Below are 27,898 nucleotides of genomic sequence, written 5' to 3' on the forward strand. Positions count from 1 at the left end.
TAGCACAGCCAATCTGAAAAGACACCTGGCAATGTTTGGCAGACTCGAGCATGCTCACAGGTACGGTTCAGAGGAATATTCCACCTCAATCTACAAATTTGTTTATTGTAGCACTTTCTATGGTAATAGAGAGTTGAGGGCAAGCTAGGTTTCCATCCTCAAGGGACTGAATGGGTAAAAAACATGGATGGATGCAAAGTGGAGATGTGCCAGAATTCTGGAGTGAGGAGTGGAAATTCAGGCTCCACCATTTACTAATTCTGAGTTTGAACAATGGAAATAGAAAATTTGAGTAAATACTTTGTCTTACTCTCATCTATAAAATGGAGGTTAATAATATCTACCTCATAGGGCTATTGTAAGAAGTATGTGAGTTAAAACATTTAAAGCACCTGCCATGGGGCACCTGGGGTGGCTCAGTCGTTAAGCGTCTGCCTTCGGCTCAGGTCATGGTCCCGGGGTCCTGGGATCGAACCCCGCATCGGGCTCCCTGCTCAGTGGGAAGCCTGCTTCTCCCTCTCCCGCTCCCCCTGCTTGTGTTCCCTCTCTCACTGTGCCTCTGTCAAATAAATAAATAAAATCTTTAAAAAAAAAAAAAAAAGCACCTGCCAGAGTTAAGCACTACTCGAGTAGTAATACTCCTGTTGATATGAAAGCACATGCAAGTTGGAAGTTATGAGATAGGTTTATAGGGGCACCTGGGTGGCTTAGTCATTAAGCGTCTGCCTTCGGCTCAGGTTATGATCCCCGCCCCGGGATTGAGCCCCCCCCCCCGCCGCATCGGGCTCCCTGCTCAGCAGGAAGCCTACTTCTCCCTCTCCCACTCCCCCTGCTTGCGTTCCCTCTCTTGCTGTCTCTCTCTGTCAAATAAATAAAAATCTATGAGGTAGGTTATATATGGCAACAAGAACATATCACAAAAACAATGTTATTTTTAAAATATATATATATATTTTAAAGATCTTATTTATTTGACAGAGAGAGAGAGTGCACAATTTTTAGCAAACCAAACTTTCTCCAATGTATTAAAAACTCGAGAAGTATTAAAATGAGCAACACATTTACCCCACTAAGAACTGTTACTTAAAAAAAGAAAAATATTGGGGCATCTGGGTGGCTCAGTTGGTTTAATGTCTGACTTTGGCTCATCTGGGTGGCTCAGTTGGTTAAATGTCTGACTCTGGCTCAGGTCATGATCTTGGGGCTCTGGGATCAAGACCCTGTGTTGGGCTCCTCGCTCAGCGGAGAGTCTGCTTCTCCCTCTCCTTCTACTTCTTCCTCTTCCTTTCCCCTTTTTCCTCTGCCTCTTCCCCCACTCGTGTTCACTCTCCCAAAGAAACAAAAATATTAAATTCAAATGATAAATGGGAAAAATTTTTATAAAAGCTCTTTATAAATTGATAAGATGAATAATCAATGAAGAAAAGGCAAGTCACATAAGAAAAATAATGTCCAAAAAACATAAAAAATTTCAACCTCACTGATGAGTATTTTAAAAAGAAAACTTGTGGAGTGCCTGGGTGGTTCAGTCATCTGCCTTCAGCTCAGGTCATGATCTCGGGGTCCTGGCATCGAGCCCCATGTCAGGCTCCCTGCTCAGTGGGGAGACTGCTTCTCCCTCTCCCGGTGCCCCTCCCTCAAGCTTTCGCACTCTCTTTCCCAAATAAATAAAATCTTAAAAAAAAAAAAAGAAAAAGAAAACTTGGGGCACCTGGCTGGCTCAGCCGGTAGAGTGCGTAGCTCTTGATCTTGGGGTCATAAGTTCAAGCCCCACATTGGGCACAGAATTTACATAAAAAATAAAAAGAAAATTCAAACTAGTTACCATTTATCATCAAATGGGAAAAACAAGTTTTCATAGTCACACCCAGTTTTGGCAACATTTTTGGGAACATCATTTACAGCTGGTGGGAGTGAAAACTGGGACATTTCTGGAAGGCATTTGGCAATGCATGGCAGAAGTCTTAAAACAGTGCATACTCTGACTCAGCAGTTCCCTAGAATTTACCCTACAGAATAGTCATAGATGTCAACAATGATTTTACTAAAAGCACTAGCATTACAGAATTGTTTTTTTCTTTTTTTTTTTTTTAAAGATTTTATCCATTTATCTTAGAGACTCTGAGAGCAAGCATGGGGGCAGGGGGAGGGGCAAAGGGAGAGAGAATCTCAAGCAGATTCTGCATCCAGCAGGGAACCCTACACGGGGCTCAGTCCCATGACCCCAAGATCACGACCTGAGCTGAAACCAAGAGTCAGATGCTCAACAGACTGAGCCACCCAGGTGCCCCTAGAAGATGTTTATAAAAGCCAAAAATTGGGAACAAACTAAAAATCCCGAAATAGGAGAATCAATGAAGTTATGGAAAATCCACACAATGGGATACACATAGCAATTATAATTATCAGTATTTACAAATGATCTCTGCTGATTAATATCTGTATAGTTCAGGGAAAGCTAATTAATCTCTGCCTCAATTTCCCTATTTAAATGAGTTTTTTTTTTGTTTTTACAGAAGAACACTATAGCCTAATCTCCTGAAAAGGTGTTAATGAGAGATTAAACAAAAAAAGAAGGGTATAAACCAGTATAAACAGAATATTTTATAACATAAATATATCTCATATATATAAATTTATAAAAATAAAGACTAGAAGGATATATACCAGAATAGAAATAGCCTATCTTTTGAATAATAGGATTACAGGTTGTTTTTATTTTTGTCTGTATTTAAAAATTTTTCAACAAACGTGCTACTTTGGTTAAAGGTAACAACTATCATCTCTATCAGAATTAAAACTAAAAACTTCCTTTTTTTTCATTCCAACTGGTAGTGAGTCCACCCCAAATTAGTAGGGTGATAAAGAATTGGAATCACAGATGTTTCTCTTCATAGCCTTTATTACCACACAATACACACTCGCAGTCCCTACTTTATAAACCTGATACACAAATAGCAAAACAATTAAAAGATCTTCCTTTCTAAAAGCTAATTTATTCCAGTTTCCTCTCTTTATACAGAGGGACTGGATAGATTCTCCATGTTATCCTAAGCCTTTAATTTGGAAAGGCTGTCACAAAGGTGAACTTGCCCCATAAGGAAAACAGTGTAAAGAACCAGCTAAGTCCTCACTGTCCTCCTTTCTGGGGGAAGAATGTCTGGCTGGCGATGGTGAAATGGGGCATTTATAACATCTTCTTTTTTGTAACAGGTGAGGATAGGCCCCAGTGGCAGACAGACTGTCTTAGTCACATGAGCCTCTTGGGATCTATTTTCTCTAGGTGAACCAGAGGTTTCAGCTGCTCGGCAAAGTTCCTCATGTCATCAGAAACCATGTCCTGCCCAGCTGGTGCAACGACACTCAGTTCCACAAGATAGGAAAGTGACAAGGCCTCAGTGCTGTCTGTGTTTCCTGGGACCAGGATGCGGAAGATCTTATACACCATAATCTTCATGATACCCTTGCGGAACAAGTGACCCTTGGCGACAAACTCATGGTCCATGCGGAATCCCATTTCCATCAAGAAGTCAGTGAGGTTCTCAGATGTTGCAATGTCTACACAATTTCGCACCAGGGCATGGCGGTTCTTGTCTCCCATTTCCGGCTGTCCCAGGTAGCGCAGATGCCAGGGTGCCCCTCCCCTATCCATAGAACGCCGGGCCCTTAGAACAAATGGACTAGCCTGCTGGCCCTTAAGGAGGAATACCATCTCATGGTCAAGGAAAGTCTCAGGTTCCATGTTGTCACACAAACCCCGAAGGCGGTGGATGAGGCTTTCCAAACTGTGATCTAAAACACTTCCTGAAGAAGGAAAGAGTACTGTTGAGTCCCATCTTTCACTTTGGGTACTGGGATTAGCAAAAGATTGAAAGAACTTAAATGAAAAACCAAAACAGTTTAGTGCAGTGTTCGTAAAGCATAGGTCCTGTACATGAGATTTCAGAGGGGTTATGCTGCCAAGGTACTAGGTAACATTTTGAGAAAGTTAATCCCCTTTCAGTTTTTTTTTGCATTGTCTTACAACTAAGAAAGTCCTACTAGAAAGTCTTTAGGCCTTCCCTAAATGCTAATCGCCAACGGGCTCTGGGCTCAGAGGCTTGAACAACCATAGTATCTATCCACAATAATAATAATACTCTTGTCATTTATTTGAAAAATTATCTTCTATTTCCAGCAACACAAGTTTTTCATCTATAGATTATAACATTTCCTTTTTATGTAACATATTTAAGTAAAGGAAAATGAAATGCTCCATAGAAATACACTGAGCTTTGTTCTCCTCTAATTCATCCTCCTAGCAGCATCTGACCTGGTTATTAGATTATACCCACCTTGAAATCTATTCCTCCCTTCGCATCTGGGACACAACTCTTCTCTTAGTTCTTCACCTAACTCACTGACCATTCCTTTTAAGTCTACTTTGCTGGGTCTTTCTCATCTTCCCTAAATACTGGAGGACGCTAGATCAACAATCTCTTCCCCCCAAGGTGACCTAATTTGGTGCTAGGGCTTCAAATATCATTTATGCCCTGAGGACTCCCACATTTATCTCATGAACTTCAGACTCATATATCCAACTGTCTCCTCAGCTTCTCCACTTGGATGCCTAACAGACATCTTCATCTTCCTATGTTCAGTATCCAACTGTTGGCTTTTCCTCCACAATCTTATTCCTCCTGCAGTCTTCTCCATCACAGTAAATGGAAACTCTCTGCTTCTAGTTGCCCAGGCTCCAAACCATAGAATCATCCTGACTCCTTTCTTTCCCCCATATCCTATATCCAATCCATACTTTTAAAATATATGCAGAATCCAACCACTTCCCACTTCCTCACCCATTTCCATCTAGTCCAAGTTTCCCTCATTTCTTGCCTGGTTTTTGCAATAGCCTGCTTCTACCCTTGCCTGCTTCTTCTCTTTTCCATACACCAACCAAGTGGTCTTTTAGAATATATAGGCAGATAATGACACTCCTCTCCTCAGAACCCTCCAATGGCTTCCTGTGTCATTCAGAATAAATCCCAAAGTCTTTACCATTGTCTACAAGGCCCTATACATTGTGGTCTCTGCTACCAGTCCAACATCATTTCCTTCTACTATCTCCCTAGATCACTCTCTCCAGCCACAGTGATCTTCCTGTTGTTTCCTGAAAATGCCAAGTATTTGATGAAGTATTTCTCTTCAGGGCCTCTTCCCTTAGTCCTACACTTAGAAAATTTTCCTCACCAGTATCTGCATGCCTCACCCCATCACTTTCTTCAGGTCTTTGCTCAAGTATCACTTTATCAGAGAGGTCTTTTCTGATCACCCTAAATAAGACAGTACATCTCCCTCCAATCACTTTCCACCTCCCTGCTTGAGTTTTCTTTAGCATTATCACCTCAATTCTTTAGTCATCTTTCAATGTATCAATTGTATATTGATACTTTACTCATCTTTCTTCCTCCACTGCTGATACTCCAATGCTAGGAACATATTCAAATATGTACTGAATAAATCTGTTAAAATAAATAAGAGTATATATTGTTACTATGGTAAATATTGACAGTGAGACTCAAAGGACTGAATTTTTGGAAATGGGGAACGTTGTAGGAAAAGCAACAGATCAGATCCCAGTAATCATAGGACAGAAGATCATGGGAGCAGGGAACAAGTCCTACATTCAATACATTGTACCCTACATTCAGGACAGTATCAGACATGTGTTTGTTCATTTCTCTCTCTTTTTTTTAAAGATTTTATTTATTTATTTGGCAGAGAGAGGCACAGCGAGAGAGGGAACACAAGCAGGGGGAGTGGGAGAGGGAGAAGAAGGCTCCCCGCCAAGCAGGGAGCCCGATGCAGGGCTCGATCCCAGGACCCCGGGATCATGACCTGAGCCAAAGGCAGATGCTTAATGACTGAGCCACCCAGTCACCTCCTCAAACATTTTTTAAAAAGATTTTATTTATTTATTACACACAGAGAGAGAGAGAGAGCACGAGCAGGGGGAGTGGCAGGCAGAGGGAGAGGGAGAAGCAGGTTCCCCGCCAAGCAGGGAGCCTGATATGGGGCTCGATCCCAGGACCCTGGGATCATGACCTGAGGTGAAGGCAGATGCTTAACGGACTGAGCCACCCAGGCGACCCCGTTTCTCAAACATTTGAGGAGCTTTGTGAGTGTTGGTTCATTTAACCTATACTTCTTGAATGCTATTCTAGGCACTATGCTAGGAAGTAGGGGTCCATGCTCTAATGGAGATTACACTTTAGTGAGGGAACCACAAAATAAGTAAGTAAATAAACAGAAATACAAGGAAATAAAAGGGAGATGGGATAGAGAGCAATTGGTGGGGGTGGAGAAGAGAAGACCTCTCTGAGGAGCTGGAGTCAGAGAAGGTCTCCTTAAGGGTATGCAACTGAGCTGAAAACTGAAGGATCAAAATGAGATGGTTATTTGAAGAGCTGGAGAAAAGTACTGGGCCAGAGGGATCATCAAGTGCTAACGCACAGAGGCAGGAAAGGGCCTGGGGAATTAAAGAAAATGGAAAGGTATCAGTGTGCTTGAAGTGCTGTGAGAATGAAGTGAGGATTTGGCCTGGGCCACAGCAGTGTAGGACTGACATACAGTCCATGGTGAAGGTAGACAGCTATGTTTGCCACACTTTACTTTCAACAAAACAGGGAAAGACACGACTGAATTTACATTTTCAAAGGATCATTCCAGGAACACTGGTATGGACTCCTCATCAAGACAATTGCATGATACTTGATTGCATCCTGTTTACAAAATACATTTTGGGGACAATAGGGGAGAAACTTTTGAATATGGACTAGATGTTAGGTGATATCAGAATATATTATTAATTTTCTTAAGATAATAATGATAGTATTAAGGTTATGAAGAAAAATATCCTTGTTTTTTAGAGTTGCATACTGAAGAGTTTAGAGGTAAAATGTTACGAGGTCATAAAATTTTCTTTAAGAACAGCAAAAGAGGGGTGCCTGGCTGGCTCAGTCGGTGGAGCAGGTGACTCCTGATTTTGGGGTTGTAAGTTTTGAGCTTAACGTTGGGTGTAGGGATTACATAAATATACAATCTTAAGGGGCGCCTGAATGGCTCAATCAGTTAAGCGTCTGACTCCTGATTTGGGCTCAAGTCATGATCTCAGGGCTCTGAGATCAAGCCCTGCTCTGGGCTCTGTGCTGGGAGTGGAGCCTGCTTAAGATTCTCTCTTAAAAAAAAATATCTTAAAAAAAAAAAGAACAGCGGAAGAAAAAAGATGAAGCAAATATGGCAAAATGATACAAACTGAGGGCGCCTGGGTGGCTCATTTGTTAAGCGTCTGCCTTTGGCTCAGGTCATGATCCCAGGTCCTGGGATCAAATAAATAAATAAAATCTTTAAAAAAAGATGACCTGAGCCAAAGGCAGACGCTTAACAACTGAGCCACCCAGGCGCCCCTAAATAAATAAAATCTTTAAAAAAAAAGATAAACTGAAATCTAGACGATGGAAATGGACTGTTCACTATATTAGTCTCTATTTATGTTTGAATTTTTAAATAGTAAAATAATTTTTTAAAAAGATGACTACTAGGGATGCCTGGTAGGTCCCCTGCAGCAGGTACTCCTTCATATTAATGGTGCCTCCAGTGACAGGCATCATGGTGACTGCAGGTGCCTCCATTGTGTCTGATTAAGCTGAAGACAACAGAACTGGTTTCCAAGTCCCCAGTCAAGTAAAGCACAAGAAACACCTGAAGAAGTGTTACATTGTTACCAGGCTCAGTTGGTAGAGCATGCAACTTTTTTTTTTTTTAAAGATTTATTTATTTATTTGAGAGAGAGCATGCATGGAGAGGGGCAGAGGGAGAGGGAGAGAAGCAGACTCTTCACTGAGCATAGAGGCCAACATGGGGCTTGATCCCATAACCCTGAGATCAGGACCCGAGCTGAAATCAACAGTCGGACGCTCAACCAACTGAGTCACCCAGGCAACCCGAGCATGCAACTCTTGATCTGAGGTCCTGAGTTCAAGCCCCACGTCGGAGGCACAAAGTTTACTTAATAAAAAAAAAAAAAAAAAAAAAAGATAACTACCTGTTGGTGTGGGAAGAGACAGAAGTGGAAACAATGTAACAAGTAAAAGGTTACTAAAGTAGTTTTTTTTTTTTTTTAAAGATTTTATTTATTTTTCAACAGAGAGAGAGACAGCGAGAGAGGGAACACAAGCAGGGCGAGTGGGAGAGGGAGAAGCAGGCTTCCCGCTGAGCAGGGAGCCTGAGGGGGGACTCGATCCCAGGACCCTGGGATCATGACCTGAGCTGAAGGCAGACGCTTAACGTCTGAGCCACCCAGGCGCCCCACTAAAGTAGTTCAAGTGGGGGATGATAACCAGGGTGTGGCACTGCAGGTGGAGAAAATACATATTTAAAATACATGTTGGAGGGGCGCCTGGGTGGCTCAGTCGGTTGAGTGTCTGCCTTCAGCTCAGGTCCTGATCCCAGAGTCCTGGGATCGAGCCCCCCCTCAGGCTCCCTGCTGAGCAGGGAGTCTGCTTCTCCCTCTCCCTCTCCCTCTGCCTGCCGCTCTGCCTACCTGTGCTCTCTATCTCTCTGTCAAATAAATAAATAAAATCTTTAAACAAAAAATAAAAAAAATAAAATACACGTTGGAGGGGCGCCTGGGTGGCTCAGTCGTTAAGCGTCTGCCTTTGGCTCAGGTCATGATCCCAGGGTCCTGGGATTGAGCCCCACGTCGGGCTCCCTGCTCCGCAAGAGGCCTGCTTCTCCCTCTCCCACTCCCCCTGCTTGTGTTCCCTCTCTCACTGTGTCTCTCTCTGTCAAATAAATAAATAAAAATCTTAAAAAAAAAACCCAAACATGTTGGAAGTAAAATGAATAAGACTTAGAGATGGACTAAATGTGGGGGTAAAGTGAAAAGCAGATATTGACTCCTAAATGCTTGGTTCATGCAACTGGTGAATGATAGTGGCACTTACTGGGTTGGGAAAGACTGGAGAGGTAGCTTAAGAAGTGAAAATTAATAACCTAATGTTGTTCATATTAAGTTACTAAATGGATGATCTGAATTAAAGTCTAAACTCTTCCACAGGGGCGCCTGGGTAGCTCAGTGGGTTAGGCATCTGCCTTCAGCTCGGGTCATTATCCCAGAGTCCTGGGATGGAGCCCTCTGTGGGGCTCCTTGCTCAGCAGGGGGCCTGCTTCTCCCTCTCCCTCTGCCTGCAGCTCCCCCTGCTTGTGCTCTCTCTCTCCCTATCTCTCGCTGTCAAATAAATAAACAAAATCTTAAAAAAAAAAAAACAACAACAAAAAACAACTCTTCCACAAAACATTATATGACCTCCTGAAAATCACTACCCTCTCTGGATCTTGAGTTTTCTCATCTGGGCAAGTTACTTTATTTGTTTCCTTTTTTAAAAATTTACATTCCTTTTATTTTCTTTTATTTAACCGACTGAGCCTCCCCCCCGCTTTACCTGTTTCCTGATCTATAAGATAGAACTAATAACAGTATCATAGAATTCTTATATGATCCAGTAATCCCACTTCTGGGCATATATCAAAAATTCAAAGGAGGATCTTTAAGAGATATTTGCACACCCATGTTTGCTGCAGCAATATTCATGATGACCAAGAGGTGAACCCAAATGACAGATAAATAGATAAAGAAAATGTAGTATATACATAAATGGAATGTTATTCAGCTTTAAAAAGGGGGATCCTGTCATATGCTACAATAGGGATGAACCTTGAGGACATTATGCTAAGTAAAACAAGCCAGTCATAAAAATACAAACACTGTATGATTCCACTCATATGAAATATCTAGAGAAGTCAAAAACAGAAACAAAGTAGAAAGGTGGTTGCCAAGAGCTGAGGGGAGGGGAAAGGAGCAATTAGTGTTTAATGGGTATAGAGTTTCACTTCTGTAAGATGAAAAAGTTCTAGAGATCAGTTATACAACAATGTGAATATAATTAACACTACTGAACTGTACAGTTAATTTTTTTTAAAAGATTTTATCTATTTATTTGAGAGAAAGAGAATGAGAGACAGAGAGCACGAGAGGGAAGAGGGTCAGAGGAAGAAGCAGACCCCCCGCTGAGCAGGGAGCCCGATGCGGGACTCGATCCCGGGACTCCAGGATCACGACCTGAGCCGAAGGCAGTCGCCCAACCAACTGAGCCACCCAGGCGCCCAACTGTACACTTAATTTAATGTTATGTGTTTGTGACCATAATTAACGTTTAAATTTTTAAAAAAAATTGTTGTCTTTTGAGTGCCAGAAATCATGCAGGCTACCTTTGTATAACAGCCTCTCATCCCAACAGATGATGAACAGAAAGAGGAAAACAGGTCATCCAAGTTGCCTGGTTCACTTACCCTGCAGCAGGTACTCCATCATATTAATGGTGCCTCCAGTGACAGGCATCATGGTGACTGGAGGTGCCTCCATGGTGTCTGATTAAGCTGAAGACAAAAGAACTGTTTTCAGAGTCCCCAGTCGAGTAAAGCAGAAGAAACACCTGGAGAAGTGTTACATTGTGAATACATTAGAGGGGCAGAGAAACAACAGATCTGCTTGTGTCATTCATCCATTCAAACTTCTTGAGTAACTGCTATAGGCCAGTTTCAGGAACTGATGATACATATGTATAAAAAGGAGTCGTGGTCATGGAGTTACAGCATAATCTTCTAGTTTCAATGTCTGAAACCTCTACAAGTTTTCTGTGCAATCTTGAGGAAGTCATCAAAACTGAGACTCAATGTCCTCCTTATAAAATGGGGCCAACGATATTTAACCCCCAAGACTTTGTGGCTTGGACATGTAATAACATTCAGAACTGAAAGGTGACTTGAGACTTTGTCTACTCTTCCATTTATAAAGATACTGAGCCTCGGAGAGGGGCCCAAGGACACACAGCAAGTCAGTGGCAGAGCTTGAATCAATCTAAAATTTGGGCATTCCGCCTCTCTGAAAACGCCTTTCAAAGAGAGGGTGGCGAAAGCGTGAGGTTCTTTTAAAAGGATGGTTTAGGTCCCCTTTGGCCAACATCAAAGACACGTACCCACTTACACTAGAAACACGCCTCCGAGCGCACTCTAGTCTCTTCTCGTAAAGTGGGTAATATATCCACCCCACCACCTCGGTGATTTTAGAAACAATGATACCCCAGCCCTAACGTTAAAGCCCTCTGGAGAGCGCAACACCGCCTTCTCGTCTTTCCACTTCCGGCAAGAAACGGACGTTACGTAAATCTTCGCTGGTGCCCCGCGACGTAAGGGTGCCGAGAAGGGATAAAATCCCCCTCTTTGCAGCCTCGCAAACAGAAGCGCATGCGCGGGACGCAAAACACTGTATGGAAGATGGCGGCCTCCCTTGGAAGGTCCCCTGAGATTTACCGGGCGGCTTGACGTCATAGGCCGTCTTCTAGGAAAATATTTTTTTCAAGTTTGAGGATCTGGAATGTTTTTGTCTAGGAAATCTCTTGAAACTGACAGGGGCAATAGAAAGCCTGGGTCAGGGAGTTGCGGAAAACAGGGAAGGGGAGACTTACAAAACGGACTTTTTGTTGGATACCTAAGGGTGAAAAGACACACTTTACTGCGAAGCATAATGTTCTGAACAATTAGGAGCTCAGCAATACACTGAATATTTGTTCACCTTACTGTATATGTTTTACTTAATTTGAAAATATAGGGAGATAACTAAATTCAACAAATGTTTATTGAACGCTGCTAATATTTGTCAAGCATATAAGGTGCGGACAAAGTGAAGACTAGAGTGAAGTGAATGAGGTACTCTCCTGGAGTGAAAAAATTAAAGGGACACCAGAAACTCAGTGGCTAAGATAAATACTATTTTAATGCAGTATTTTACAAATTTAATGCAAAAAATACTTAATGAACAATATATCAAAATTTTATTTATTTTTTAAAGATTTTATTTATTTGGACAGAGAGAGAGACGCATCGAGAGAGGGAACACAAGTTGCGGGGGTGGGAGAGGGAGAAGCAGGCTTCCCGCGGAGCAGGGAGCCCGAGTCGGGTCTCGATCCCAGGACCCCAGGATCATGACCTGAGCTGAAGGCAGACGCTTAAGGAACTGAGCCACCCAGCCGCCCCTCAATATATCAAAATTTTAAATTTGACCGTCACGGCAGCTCTATGAGCCAAGTACAGTTATTACTCTAATTTTACTAATGGGGAAACCCAGGCAATGAGTTGTTAAATAACGTGCAAAGGAGCGGAGAGGCTGTAATACCAATGTCAGCCGTTGACTTTAAAGCCCTCTGTCTTAATTACTGTACTGTATTGTCACTTCTAGCTCTAGTTCCCTTGCTGTGACTTACACTACCTCCCATTATTTTTTTAATATTGAACATTCCCTGAAAGTCTAGACTGTTCTAGACATTTTGTTAGCTGTTAGCTCCATCTCTACCCTCAAAAGTGTTTATAGGTAGGTTGTGGGAATCAGAGGGTTAAACTAAGGAGTCTGTACCACGTAATTTGATTCAATAGGAAAATGAGGTATCAATAGCTCAACCCCTTTGGAAGCAAGCAGGACACTTGGTCCATCTTAGGGGCATCAGTGAAGGATTCCTGGAAAAGGTAATTAATGCCTACTTGAAGGATCAATGGATGTTAGATAAAGAAGGGAGAAAAGGGAATTTCAGGTGAAGGGAACAGCATGTTCAAAAGGATACTGAGTTAAATAGAATTAGAGTATAGAATATGAGGTTAGTGGCCGAAACAAATGAGTCTGGGGAAGGAGTCCTCCAGACCCTGGAGGACTTTGTGTGCTAGACTTAAAGAACATTTGTGAGCTAAAAGATCACTCTGGCTGCAGTGTGGAGAAAAGCTTGAGAACGGAGAACCTGGAGAAAGAAGACCAGTTTAGGAGCTTTGGCACAACTTGAGCTGAGAGATAATTATAGGACAAAAGACAGGTTTTAAAAATACGGAAGAGAATGATTTGATGACTAACCAGAGCTAAAGATAGAAGGAGTCACAGGTGTCTAGATGTCTACCTTGGGTGGCCATGGTAGTGCTTTTTTCTGAGCTAGGAAACACAAAGCAGTGTGGGTGAGGCAGGAAAGATGAGTTCATATGCAGATACATTGAGCATGAGGTGTTTATGAAACACCCAAGTGCTAGTGCCCAGAGTTCAGAGGAGAGAGAGCTGATCTGGATGGAGGTAGACCTTTCAGAGTCAGAGCCTCATAGATGATAGCTAAAGACATGAGAATAAATGAGATCACCCTGAAAGTGTGTAGAACATGAACCTTGCACAGGACTCTGATAGTTATTAAGTCCGCATATACCCCAAGGCTTAGGATGTGCCTCCTGATGAGTCTGGTGTTTCACAATGTTGGGCAGAGTGACAAGCTTTCAGTGCTATACTGACTGGAGGAAATTGTAAAATTGCTGTCCCTCTTTTTTCCTACACAGACACTAACTTCAGAATGGAAAGTCCAGTGAATTATGGGTCCTTTGAGGCACCATAGTATTTATTCAAATTTTAGCTGGCATTTCAAAGTAGGGTTAAATTAAAAAAAAAAGATGGACTGGAAATGGGTGAACAAAATGGTAAAACTTGGACAAAGCGTAGAAGTTAGAGAGATGGATTTTTCTGATAAGGATGTGAGTCCTAGAGCCCAGAATGGGGCTCACTTCTGTCCTCTGCCACTATCCAGCTGTGCAACCTTGGGCAACTTACTTCCCCTCTCTGGGCCTCAGATTCCGTTTTTGTGAAATAGAGCTAAAAATAGTACTTTTTAAGGTGGAATTGGCAAAAATAAAATGAGATGTTTATGAAACACTTGGCATAGTGCCTGGCTTATTGTAAGCAATCAATAAATGGTAACTATTATTGATATTATATCTTGTATCTCATTTGTACAAGCACATTCTATCTTATTGAATATATTTTATGTTTGCCTCATCTCCCTGGTACAGACTGTAAACATCCTGACGGGAAGAATCATTATTTTCTGTACATATGTGTGTCTTAGCTTGGGCTGCCTTAACAAAATGCCATCAGCTGGGTGGTGTATAAACAACAGAAATTTTTCATAGTTCTGGAGTCTGGAAGTATGACATTAGAGTACCAGCATGGTTGGGTTCTGGTAAGACCCCACTTCTGGGTTGCACTTGATGACTTCTTGTAGCCTTACGTGGTGAAGAGCAAAGCAAGGGAAACTTCTCAGGACTTTTATAAGAACATCAATTCCATTCATGAGGGCATTTCCATCATGACGTCCTCTAATCCTAAGTATTCCTAGTACTATTCCCAAAGGCCCCTCTTCCTAGTACTACTATCACATTGGAGGGTAGGCTTTCAACATATGAATTTGGGCGGGGGGACACAAGCATTCTGTCCATAATAATGTACTTTATATGTAGTAGGCATTCAAAAATTTTGTTGAACACATCACAATAGCTACCGATTATCTAACTATTGCTATACACCAACAACTTGACACTATATGTGTGTAGATATGGCAAATACTGCTAAAATGTAGATATCACCATCTCCACTTACAGAGGAGAAAAAGAAGTTCAGAGAAGTCAGGTGATGGGCGCCTGGGTGGCTCAGTTGTTAAGCGTCTGCCTTCAGCTCAGGTCATGATCCCAGGGTCCTGGGATCGAGTCCCACGTCGGGCTCCCTGCTCAGTGGGAAGCCTGCTTCTCCCTCTCCCACTCCCCCTGCTTGTGTTCCCTCTCTTGCTGTCTCTCTCTGTTGAAAAATAAATAAAATCTTTAAAAAAAAAAAAGAGAGAGAGAGGTCAGGTGACTTGCCCAAAGTCAAATGCCAGCAAACAGTAGAACTCATTCAAATTCAGTTCTTTCTGACACCAAGCCTATCTTTTTATCATGCTTCCTTCTGAATCCCTGGGCTCTTTCTCCACAGTGAATTTCCCTAATTATTACAGTTAGTGGCCTCAAACGAGGAGAAAAGTTCATACATTAATGCTTCCCAGCCAGTCATTAGACTGGGCTCAAAGGATGAGGACCAGTTCTTGAGCAGTCTTCATCAGGACAGCAGACCATCAACATGAATTGCAAGGTACATGGACCCATACATAATTCCTTTATCAGCTCTCTAGAGTGGCTTGATGGGAATTAAGGTAGATCTACACCACCATTATATGCAATGCTAGGCCCTCAATCTTAGTGTTATAAACTAATATTACCCAGGAATGTCCTGACGTTTATTGGCTGCTTCCTATATGCATAGCCCTGTGGGAGAGGTGTAACCATTGCATTTCAACCTAATTAACTCCAGCATCCTCACCAGTTCATGTCATTCCTCCACTCTGAGTTAAATCAAAAGTCCTCCTATGCCTACATGATCTGCCCCCATCACCTGTTACCTCTTCGACTATATTCCAACCATCCCCATCTGTGCCTGCCCCCCCACCACCATCCACTCAACGCTAGCCACGTTCTTCTCCTTGCTTTTGCTTGAACACGTCAAGGATACTCCCATCTTAAGTCTTTTGCAAATGCTGTGCAGTCCGCCTCTCCCATTTCCTGCTGTATTTTTCTTCATAGCACATTTGACTAGGTGACATACTGCCTACTTACCAATTTGTTTATCTCCCCCACCCCACCCCGTTAAAATCATAAGCTCCACAAAAGCAGGGCTTTGTTTTATTTGCTGCAGTATCCCCAGCTCTGGGAATAATGCCTGGCACAGCATAGGTACTTGATAAATACTGTTTTTGTTGACAGAATGAATAGTAGAGAACAGAGGTTAGCAGAGGGATTATTAAATGATTTTCTTGGTCTCCTATATTTAGTCAGCATTGGATTTGGGGGTGGGAAACCGAAGTCCTTAAATTCCAGGCTGGGGACACTGCACTCTTCCTCCAGTATGTGCTGTCCAGTGTGGCAGCCACTGGAAATCTACCTAGTTCAAATTGAGACACGCTATACGTGTAAGATACACATCAGGTTATGAAGCCTTACTATAGGAAAAATGTGTAATATCCCAATAGTTTTTTTATTGATTACATGTTGAAATGACATTTTGGGTATTTAGGATTTAATATAATATGTTATTAAATTTAATTTCCACCTGTTTTGGGGCACCTGGGTGGCTCAGTCAGTGAAGCATCTGCCTTCAGCTCAGGTCATGATCCCAGGGTCCTGGTATTGAGCCCCGCATCCAGCTCCTTGCTCAGTGGGGAGTCCGCTTCTCCCTCTCCCTCTGCCCCTCCCCCTGCTTGTGCTCTCTCCATCTTTTGTCAAATAAATAAATAAAATCTTTTTAAAAAATTTCCACCTGTTTTTTATTACTTCTAAAAATGTGACTACTATTTTACATTATATATTGGCTAATATTATATTTCAATTGGACAGCGCTGCTATAGGATCTAGATTTGAAAGTGTGGCTTCAGAACCAGACAGATCTAGACTTGAATCCTGGATATTGCTTATGTGGCCTTAGGCAAGTCATTTAACTTATTAGGACTTTGGCAGTGCCTGACACATACTGTGTGTTATACGTATGCAATGAATCAGAGCTATTATTAGGAGAATGGTTTAGGAATGGTTTAGGAACTGGGGAATGTTTAATTTGGAAAAAACTTCAGAAGGGTGGAATGTAACATCTGTCTTAAGTATATGAAATTATAAGGCCAGCAAGGAGAGAGTGGAGAAGAAGAGGAAGGGAGTATCTGACATTTATTGAGCATCAGGTACCAGAGACTTTATACATATTTATCTCATTTAAATCTCACAGTACTTAGGGGCACCTGGGTGGCTCAGATGGTTAAGCGTCTGCCTTCAGCTCAGATCATGATCCCAGGGTCCTGGGATCGAGTCCCACATCGGGCTCCCTGCTCAGTGGGGAGCCTGCTTCTCCCTCTGCCTCTCTCTCTGTCTCTGTCTCTTATGAATAAATAAATAAAATCTTTAAATAAATAAATAAATAAATAAATCTCACAGTACTTAGGGGAGCCTGGGTGGCTCATTGGTTAAGCGTCTGCCTTTGGCTCAGGTCATGATCCCAGGGTCCTGGGATCGAGCCCCGCATCGGGCTCCCTGCTCAGCGGGAAGCCTGCTTCTCCCTTTCCCACTCCCCCTGCTTGTGTTCCCTCTCTCGCTATGTCTCTCTCTGTCAAATAAATAAAATCTTAAAATCTTAAAATAAACAAACAAACAAACAGATAAATCTCACAGTACTTAAACCCACTTGACTGATGAGGGAGAAGTTAAGTTACTTGCTAATAACTGGTAGAGTCGGGATTAAAACTCAGATCTGGGGCACCTGGGTGGCTCAGATGGTTAAGCATTTGCCTTCGGCTCAGGTCATGATCCCAGGGTCCTGGGATCGAGTCCCGCATCGGGCTCTCTGCTCCTTGGGAGCCTGCATCTCCCTCTGCCTCTCTCTCTCTCTGTCTCTCATGAATAAATAAATAAAAATCTTAAAAATAAATAAATAAAAATAAAACTCAGATCTGTCTGCTTCCAGAGAGCTTGCTTGTTTTTCTAAGCCACTCTGCTCCTAAGAAAAATTTGACTGGGGTTGCCTGAGTGGTTCAGTCGGTTAAGCATCTGCTCAGGTCATGGTCATGGTCCCAGGGTCCTGGGATGGAGCCCGGAGTCGGGCTCTCTGCTCAGCAGGGAGTCTGTTTCTTTGTCTCCCTCTGCCCCTGCCCCTGCCCATGCTGTCTCTCTCTCTCTCTCAAATAAATAAATAAATAAAATCTTCAAAAAAAAAAAGAAAAACAAAAATTTGACTACTTTTTGTGTAGTTCCAGAGGACAGGACTAGAAATGCTGGGCAGAAGTTATAGGGAGACAGATTTCAGCTTTATATAAGGAGCACATATAAGGATCATAGTGCTGGTGTCCAGTAATGAAAAGGACTACTTCAATGAGAAAAAAACTCCCTCTCAGTAGAAATATTGAAGCAGCGATTATGGTAGGAAGGATTCTTGCCTGGAGCGGGAGCTTGAACTATTATATCACCTTGATTCTTAGACCCTATCCACTCTAAGTCACAGCTTTTACTTAATAACAGAGTTTCAGGCAATGGAGAAACACCTCCATCTACATGTATAGATGTAGCCTGATAAACATGGACACAAAGTACTTCTTCAAGTTGAAAAATATGGTAGTTGAACCCTATGATTTCATAATTCATAGAGACACCTCGCCTTAGCATTCTTTGCCTTTGGATTTTTTTCATATCATGAAAACAAGAGCATCGTTATTAATAGTAACCACCAACAGCAAACACCCAATGACAAATAATAAATGATACAATTCTTGCTCTTCAGGAGTTTGATTTGCTGAGAGTCTGGTAAAACATCCCAGGTTATTTTGTGCGTAGTAATCTCCACCGGCTGCTGACTCAAGAGCTCACCTCCCTACCCCACCCCTGTATGACAGGCAGCATCAACCATTTCATCCTCTTAATCTCAAGAAAGTCTGTTGCAGGAGGGTAATTGGCCTATTTACCTGCTCCTTTCCCCTTAGCCCAGCCAACCTAAACCCGGTCTCCGGTTGACCAGGTGTTGAGGTGCCTCGAGGGGATAAGCTATAATAGTTAATGTATTACATGTTTCCATAAAAGATTAAAGATTAGCCATATTTTAGCTGAACTGTAACTGTCTGTTTGGGTTTCTCCTTCCCAGGTCTGTCTGGGGAAGTCAGTGTGGTTTCTGCCTGAGGATAATTAACCCACTGGGTCTCGAATTCCCTAGATGGAGGCCCTTTGACAGCTCCCCTTTCATGCATGCTTACTGGGTACCATACCAGGCTCTGTTGGAAGCACTTTTTATGAGTCTGGATCACTCATTTACTCCTCATACTAGCCTTCAAAAGCAGGTTGTGTTCTTCCAGTCTCATAGCTGCAAGAATTGTTAGCCTGCCATGTGTTCTCTGTAGAAGTAAAAGGGTTTGTTTCTGGTCCTCTAAGATTTCATCATCATTAACCCCTTCCTTGGGTCAGAGGGTCATATACCACCATTTGCACTATCAATTCAAACATTTCCTGGAGGATACTCTGTGTACAGCCCAGAGGATATAAAGAAGCCCAAGGAGACTCCATGGAGAAGCAGAAGGGTGTGGGTTGACACACTCAGGCTTAGGGTTTAAGATGGGCCCTGGAGTCATACTATTTGGGTTAACATTCTATCACTGACAGGGTGCCTGGCTGGCTCAATTGGTAGAGCATGCAACTTGTGATCCCAGAGTCATGGGTTTGAGCCCACGTTGGGGGTAGAGTTTACTTTTTTTTTTTTCAAAATGTTTTTTGTTTTTTTTTTTTAAGATTTTATTTATTTATTTGACAGAGATAGAGAGCACAAGTAGGCAGAGAGGCAGGCAGAGGGAGAGGGAGAAGCAGGCTCTCCGCTGAGCAGGGAGCCCGATGCGGGACTCGATCCTAGGACCCTGGGATCATGACCTGAGCCGAAGGCAGCCGCTTAACGACTGAGCCACCCAGGCACCTGGGGGTAGAGTTTACTTAAAAAAAATTTTTTTTATTTTAAATTCTATCACTGTCTAGCCATGTAAGCTTAGGCAAGTTACTTTGCCTCTGTGAACTTCATGTTTTCATCTCTCCAGTGGAGAGAATACTAATACTTTCCTCTAAGGTTGTTATGAACCTGTGACTGATACACTTGGCAGATAGCAAGTATCAATAAAAATTTTAACTAGTCCCAATATCATTGTGGGATTCAGACTCTATCAAACATAGGTTAACAAACAAACACGGGTCACATCTGGACTCAGCTGTATACTGGTGTGTGGCCTTGGGCTGATACTTGATTTCTCTGAGTCTGTTTTTTAATCTCTAAAACAAGGAGACTATCTACATGACGAGATTGCTATGAAAAGTATAGATGATATATACCCATACAGATATATGGTACTGGTGCTTAGCATGTAATAGGTGTTTTCAGACACTGCTTTCAAGTAGCCTGGCTGAGGAGGCAGGGCATAAACATTAAAAAGAGAACCAGTGAGGGGCTCCTGGGTGGCTTAGTCGGTTAAGCATCTGACTCTTGATTTCGGCTCAGGTCATAATTTCAGGGTCATGGGATCAAGCCCTGTGTCAGACTCTGCACTGGGCATGGAACCTGCTTAAGATTCCCTCTCTCTTGGGGCACCTGGGTGGCTCAGTGTGTTAAATGTCTGCCTTCTGCTCAGGTCATGATCCCAGGTTCCTGGGATCGAGCCCTGCACCAGGTTTCCTGCTCAGCGGGGAGACTGTTTCTCCCTCTCCCTCTGCTGCTCCCCCTACTTGTTCTCTCTCTCTCTTTGTAAAATAAATAAATAAAATCTTAAAAAAAAAAAAAGATTCCCTCTCTCTCTCTCTCTTTTTTTTTTTAGAGAGGGAGGGGGAGGGGCAGAGAGAGAGAGAGAACTTACGAAAAGAAAATTTTAAGGAGAATTGGTATGTCTCTGTATGGACACAGCAAGGCAAACTGTGGCATACCATTCAGTCAACACTTACTGGTGGGCCCCAGGCATTGTTCTGGGCTCTTGGAAATGCAGGATTCCTCCCCTGACAGTCTCTACATTTTAGTGGAAAGAAATAATAAGGAATTGTGTTTGATTGGCTTTTCCGCTTACTCTTAGGGTTCTTTCTTCCCATTTCCTTGTGTGAAGGAGTGAGAATGTTGCAATGTAAAAAATCATCATGGCAGAGAAAAGCTGAGAATAAGCAAAGGAGGAAGTGGGCACAGGGTCCTTTGTAATGACTAAGTTAACCAGAGAGCTAATTCCCAACATTGTTGTTCTTCCTGCTTGTTGATTGCTCTCATTTGTTTGTTTATAGTGAATGGAATTATATCAATTGGCAATTATGCACCAAAACCCCATAGAAAGTCCCACCTTGGCATTCTCGGCAAATGCAAGGATGGTTGAGGACTCAGATCCCAGCTCCGACTATAGTGAGAAAAAGAGAACTAGGATAACTCTTAATGGTTCACATGAGTATAAAGATCCTCATTTCACCAAGTGCTTTTAATTCATTTCAGTCCATTCTCCCACCATCAGTAGTTAGAGATAGGAGGAAAGGCAGTGTAACAAAGGACAAAGAGGCAGACATACCTCACCTAGGCTGAGATGCCAACTGCCAACTCCAGCTTCTATCAGCTGGGTGACCTCAAGCAGTGACATACTCTCCTACAAGCCACTATGAAGATAAAAGGAAATGTACATGACATATCTAGCACAGTGGTATGTGCTGTGACTGGGTTGCTGGTATTATGGCCATCCCGATTTTACAGATGTAGACATGGCTCAATGGAAATCATGAAAAAATTGAGAGCTGAGACTTTCTGAGAAATCTCCAAGTTGGAAGAATTTTTCATTGCTGTTGTCTGTTCTTCCCCCAGAAAAGGCAAGAGTGAGCTGTGCAGGGAATGGAGACCATGCTAAAGGGGTGACTTAGGGAAAGATCTTCTCACACGAAATCATAGGCTCATAGACCTAAAAGTGAGCTTTCCGACTCATCAGTTCAGCTCCCTCTCCCTCACCGGACAGAACATATGGGGAAACCAAGCTCCAAGGAACAGAAGGGACTTGCCTAAATGACTCAGCATAGAATGGCAAGCCCGAAACAGTAGCTAGACTTTTCTCTTACTATTTCCTTCTGAACCCAAGCTCTTTAGTCGTACAGACTTGCAGTCAATTCTTAACCCTGCACTAACTAGCTGTGTGATATAACATCTCTAATGTCCAGAATCTGCATTTGTAAAATGAAATAATAGCATCTACTTCACTGGTTTGCTGTGAATATTAAATTATAGAGTGCACAATAATTTAAATATGTATACATTTCCCATTTTACAGATGAGGAACTGAGACTTGCTGAAATTTCCCTTGGTTCTCTTTGGTCAAAGAGAGAGCCTAGAAGAATTGAAGAACTCTGGCTGAATAGTGGGTGGGCATAGGGTGAGCCAAGATCTCCTTCTACCTGTCACTGGAAGCCACCTTTCTGTCCAGGAGCTCAGGAAGACACTAGACACCTGGAGTGACCTTCCCTGCTCCTGCCACCTCAATGCACAAACAGGTTGTGAAACAGCTGGGCAGTGACTCAGCTTGGGGGCCTGTTCTGCTGGTCAGCGCGGGCAGGCTGGGGCTGTTTGGTTGAGCCTTGAAAGGACATCATGTCTAACAAACACATTGCCTGTCAAAGCCCTGACAGGGGTGCCAAGCAGAGACTGTGAACTCTGTTCCCTGAGACGTCACAGATGACCAAACTGGGGTGCCTGAGTTGTATACAACATCTCCCTGTTGTTATTCTGGCCTAACAACCATCCGGGGCCAATGTCAGGAAGAGGGGAATGTGTTAGAAATAGGAGCTCCTATTTCTCAAGAGGCAGTTTGATGTGGTGGCCAGGCCCTGGGCTTTTGGTGTCCACATTATGCAGACCTAAGTTCAGATCCCGGTTCTGCTGCTTATTGTCCTTGTGACCGTGGGCAGGTGGCTTGGTAGGCTTCAATTTCCTTGTTCTATAAAATCATGACCTGAGCCGAAGGCAGACGTTTAACCAACTGAGCCACCAGGTGCCCCAAGATCAAGAGTCACATGTTCTTCTGACTGTTTTTGCAAAGTTGTGTTTTAGAAATAAAAGATGTAAATTTCCTGGAACATAGGAAACTCTCCATAAATTGTTAATAGGATCCTGTGCCAAGGTCTTCCTCTTCCTCTACTCCAAACCGAAATTGTCCCTCCTGAACTAAGGATTTTTTATTGTAGAGGTACTTTCCCACTCAGCCACAAGTGGTAAAATAGGAATGAGGGCAAAGTCCCACAGATATATGCCCCAAGCCAGTTTTTCCATTGCTATTCAAATGATTACTGGATTCCTTTCCTAATATTAGAAGAGAAAGAGACACTTGAACCTGTCAGTGTCACCTTATATGGCAAGAGACTTTGTAGATGTGATTAAATTAAGGATACTGAGATGGAGAGATTATCCAGGTGTGCCCCAATATAAGCACAGGAATCCTTATAAGAAAGAAAATGAATAACTGACTAAAAAAGGAATATTTGAATACAAAAAAGGCAGTGTAATGACAAATGCAGGGGTCAGAGTGACAGGACTGCCAAGCCAAGGAGCGGGAACAGCCACCAGAAGCTGGAAGAAGCAAGAAATGAATTCTCCCCTGGAGCCTCCAGAAGGGACCAGCTCTGCCCATAGTACTCATTTCTGAGGCTGCTTGGCTGGTTCAGTCAGAAGAACATATGACTCTTGATCTTGGGGCACCCGGTGGCTCAGTTGGTTAAACGTCTGCCTTCGGCTCAGGTCATGATCCCAGAGTCCTGGGACCAAGCCCCGCATCAAGTTCCCTGCTCAGAGGAGAGCCTGCTTCTCCCTCTGCCCCTTACCCCACTTGTGTTCTCTCTCTCTCTCAAATAAATAAATAAATAAAATCTTAAAAAAAATAATTCTTGGGGGTGCCTGGGTGGCTCAGTCGTTAAGCATCTGCCTTCAGCTCAGGTCATGATCCCGGGGTCCTGGGATCGAGGCCCACATCGGGCTCCCTGCACCGCGGGAAGCCTGCTTCTCCCTCTCCCACTCCGCCTGCTTGTGTTCCCTCTCTTGCTGTGTCTCTCTCTGTCAAATAAATAAAATCTATAAAAAAAAATAATAATAATTCTTGTGGTATATATCCACACAATAGAATATCATTCAACAATAAAAAAGAAAAAAAGTAAAAAAAATAATAAAATAAAATAAATAAAAAGGAAAGAAAGTATTGACAATGCTACAATGTGAATGGATATTGAGAACATCATGCTAAGTGTAAGAAGCCAGTCACAAAAGGACTACTTATTGTTTGGTTCCATTTATATAAAATGATCAGAATAGGCAAATTTAGAGGGATGGAAAGTAGAGCAGTGGTTGCCCAGGGCTGGAGGATGTGAAGATTGGGGGGTGATGGCAAAGAGGTGCAGGGTTTCTTTAGGGGTAATGAAAACATTCTAGCACATGTCCATAGCAGTGCTAGGTACGAGCTAACAGGTGGAAATCGCCCAAATGCCCATCAGTGGACTACTGGATAAACAAATTGTGGTATATACATATAATAAAATTTTATTCAGCCATAAAAATGCATGAAGTATTGATACATGCTACAACATAGATGAACCTCAAAACACATTACACTAACTGAAAGAAGCCAGACACAAAAGGCCATATATTGTATGATTCCGTTTATATGAACTACTCAGAGTAGATAAATCCATTGAGACAGAACACAGAACGGTGGTTCCCAGGGGCAAGCGGAAGGGGAGATGGGAGAAACCGCTTAATGGGGAAGGGGTTTTACCCTGAGGTGATGGAAATATTTTGGAATTAGAGGAATGTTTGTACAACATGGTGAATCTACTAAATGCCACTGAACTATGGCATTTAAAGTGGTTGATCTTATGTTATGTGAATTTCATCTCAATAAATTATTTAAAAAACAAAAAGCTCTCAGAATTATTTAGGAAAAATCTATTATCTCTCGGATTATGGAGTCCTAAGGTAGAATGGCTCTAGAATTGTATATTTCAGTAGCTCAAAGATTCATCAAGGACCCAGGTGCTTTCTATCTCTGTTTTTCCATTCTGAGCTTGTTGACATTCCCCTTTCTTCTGTAATGGGAAGATGGTTGCCACATTCCCAAGTTCCGCAGGCGGATGTAACATCTAGCTCCCTTAGATTGTAGTGGAACAAAGAAAGGAAACCCATTCCTGTAAGTACCTCTCTCTCTCATTTTAAAATATCTCAGTAAAAATCTTTATCAAGGTAATTTACATACCATACAATTCATCCATGGAAAATATAAAACTCAGTGATTTGAAATATATCCACAGATTTGTGCAACCATCATCACAATCAATTTTGAACATTTTTTCACCTCAAGAAGACATTTAGCACCCATTAGCCATCACTTCCCACTTTCCCCCAACATACCCCTGTACCCCCAACCCTAGGCAACAACTAATCCACTTTCTGTCCCTATGGATTTGTCTACTCTGGATGTTTCATGTAAATGGAATCATACAATATGTGGTCTTGTGTGATGGACTTATTCCACCTAGTGTAATGTTTTCAAGGTTCATTGATCTTGTAACATGTATCAGTACTTCATCCCTTTATATTGATGAATAATTTTCCATTATATGGCTTTTCTTTATCCATTCATCAGTTGATGGACATTTGGGTTGTTTCTACTTTTTAGCTATGACACATAATGCTGCCACGGACATTTGTGTATAAGTTTTTGTGTAAGCAGATGTTTTCACTTCTCTTGGGTGTATACCTGAGAGTAGAATTTCTGGCCCATATGGTAACTCTGTGTTTTACCATTTCAGGAGCTGCCATATTGTTTTCCAAAGGGGCTGTACCATTTTATATTCCCACCAGCACTATATGAGGGTTCCAATTTTCCACCTTCTCTTCCACAAATCTTTTTTTTTTTAAGATTTTATTTATTTATTTTACAGAGAGAGAGAGAGACAGCTAGAGAGGGAACAAGCAGGGGGAGTGGGAGAGGGAGAAGCAGGCTTCCCACCGAGCAGGGATCCCAATGACCCTGGGATCCCAACCTGAGCCGAAGGCCGATGCTTAATGACTGAGCCACCCAGGGGCCCCTCTTTTTTTTTTTTTTTAAACTAGTAAGAAACCTTTCCTGGAAGCCCTCCAAAAGACTCTCCTTTCTGTCTTATTGGCCAGGACAATCATTCTGTTTTGGCTGCCCTGAAAATAATTACTAGCATTTCCATGACTGATGTAGAGTTCAGTCTTCAGCTAAGCTCTGGATATGGACATGTTTCCTAAGAGGTGAATACCTGAACAAACTTGAGGTTCAATAGACAAGAAAGAAAGAGGAAAGAGGTTTTGGGTAGGTAACAATATTCTGTTATAATGTCTTTCAGCCCTGTTTCTCACAAACATATGAATATATGTTGAAACAAAAAAAGAGATCATACTATATATATTATTTTGTAACTTGATTTATCACTTAATGATATACTAGATATGTCTTCCATATAATACATATTCATTTGTAACATGATTTTAATGGCTGAATGACATTTGTGAGTGCTTTAAATTCTGTAACTTACAGAAGCCGTTCTAAGTTTGTCTTGGCACACTTACTATCAGATTCATAGAAGAATTTAAGTACTGGCTCAGAGTGAAAGAGATAGATGATGGCAGAGACTAGTTTCTTGGATCCTCTGTCTCTTTAACTCTTGGCAAAAACTCAGGCACCCTCTCTCCCTGAGAAGAGGAATCTGGTAGGTGCTCCCTTTACTTTCCTACACTCTCACTTCAGTTCTCTTCACCCCCTAGGGAGCTAGCTTCAGTCATTGTTGAATCTCCTTCCTTTCCCTTCTTCCTGGCTGTTGCCCTCCTCCCTTTCATGTGTCTTTAGAGGCTATGTAGAACTCCTGAGAGTGACATTTGAGACCTGTCATAATTGTATTAGTCGGAATTCTTCTGGTTACAAGGGACAAAAAAGCCAACCTCATGTAACTGAAGAGGGTGGGTGAAGACTTCAGGCATACCTGGATTTAGAGACTCAGAAACAATCATAAAATATTAGTGTCTCTCTCTCTAACTTGCTGTCTCTCTGTCTCTCTCTCTTTAATCTATAAATTCGATTTTCCTTTCTCTTAGCTTCTCTGGTGAAACAGAGCTTCTTTATCCCCAAGAATTCCAACACAGGTGGTGGGGAGGGTTCTTGTTGGCCCAGCTTTGGTTATGCGTCCATCCTTGTGCCAGTCACCTTTGTGTTCTAATTGGCTAGACCAGACTCGATCATGTACCCACATCTGGAGGTATAAAGTTGGGGTCATGTCTACCAGAACTATATAGAATGAGAGTAGGGTAAGTGGATCTCTAAAGCAAAACAGGAGCATGCTCTTCCCAAAAGGTGTAAGGGAGGCCAGGTGGGTAAGTAAATGGTGACATCCTTTCTAGGATATTCAGCATGGTATACGGTTTGTCCCCACCAGTGCAGCCATGGGGGCTGTTTAAAACTCAGTATCCAGTGGGAGGATGGGTAAGCCTGGTGATGGGTATTAAGGAGGGCACGTTCTGCATGGAGCACTGGGTGTTATGCACAAACAATGAATCATGGAACACTTCATCTAAAACTAATGATGTAATGTATGGGGATTAACATAATAAAATTAAAAATAAATAAATTAATTAAATAAATGCATTTTTGCTGGTCAAAAAAAACACAACAACTCAGGATCCATTCTGATCAGTTGCTGCCTATGCCCTTCTGGTTTCTAATTATTTTGAACATTACTCCTGCCATTTCCACTGAATAGTCTTGCTTTAATTTATTAACTTCCTCAGCTAGATCATCTATTCCTTTCCCCATAGGCACACATCCTATGGCCCAACCTAATGGTCATATTTCTCAGGACCTTACTCTGAAGGAAGAGTCTGTCTACTTTCAAGCCTAACCATCTTCAAAGACTACCAGTTTGGGACGCCTGGGTGGCTCAGTCGGTTAAATGTCTGCCTTCAACTCAGGTCATGATCCCGGGGTCCTGGGAGGGAGTTCCGAGCTGGGAATCCTTGCTCAGTGGGAAGCCTGCTTCTCCCTCTGTCTGCCACTCCCCCTGCTTGTGCTCTCTCTCTCTCTCTGATAAATAAATAAATAAATAAATAAATAAATAAATAAATAAATAAAATCTTAAAAAAAAAAACAAAGACCACCAGTTTAATTACCGTTTCCTCCATGAAGCCTTCCTGTTCACCCCCACCTGGAACTGACCTTTGACCTACCCTACCCCACCTGAACGTTTTTATTTTTTATTTTATTTTTTTAAAGATTTTATTTATTCATTTGCCAGAGAGAGACACAGCCAGAGAGGGAACACAAGCAGGGGGAGTGGGAGAGGGAGA

At 42.3% G+C, this 27,898-nt stretch overlaps 1 protein-coding gene across 9 annotated transcripts in view; it reads right to left on the reverse strand.

The window, feature by feature from the left end:
- Positions 1–11,243, reverse strand: part of LOC118019798 (mediator of RNA polymerase II transcription subunit 18) — a 141,226-nt gene extending 129,983 nt beyond the window's left edge. For 3 of the 9 annotated variants that reach the window (XM_035019326.1, XM_035019328.1, XM_035019320.1), the window contains exons 1-2: positions 11,076–11,236; positions 10,390–10,532 (exon numbers count right to left, since the gene is read on the reverse strand). In XM_035019326.1, the coding sequence (XP_034875217.1) occupies positions 10,390–10,462 (73 nt within the window). In that variant the 5' untranslated portion in view covers positions 10,463–10,532; positions 11,076–11,236. Of the gene's footprint in view, positions 1–2,884; positions 3,805–7,597; positions 7,782–10,389; positions 10,533–11,075 lie in introns of those variants that run through there. The other 6 variants (XM_035019337.1, XM_035019336.1, XM_035019323.1 and 3 more) reach the window with 6 other exon arrangements.
- Between the last annotated feature and the right edge of the window lie 16,655 nt (positions 11,244–27,898).

This window comes from Mirounga leonina, unplaced genomic scaffold, assembly GCF_011800145.1.
Source record: "Mirounga leonina isolate KUSES-001 unplaced genomic scaffold, KU_Mleo_1.0 Mir_173, whole genome shotgun sequence".
NCBI lineage: Eukaryota > Metazoa > Chordata > Mammalia > Carnivora > Phocidae > Mirounga > Mirounga leonina.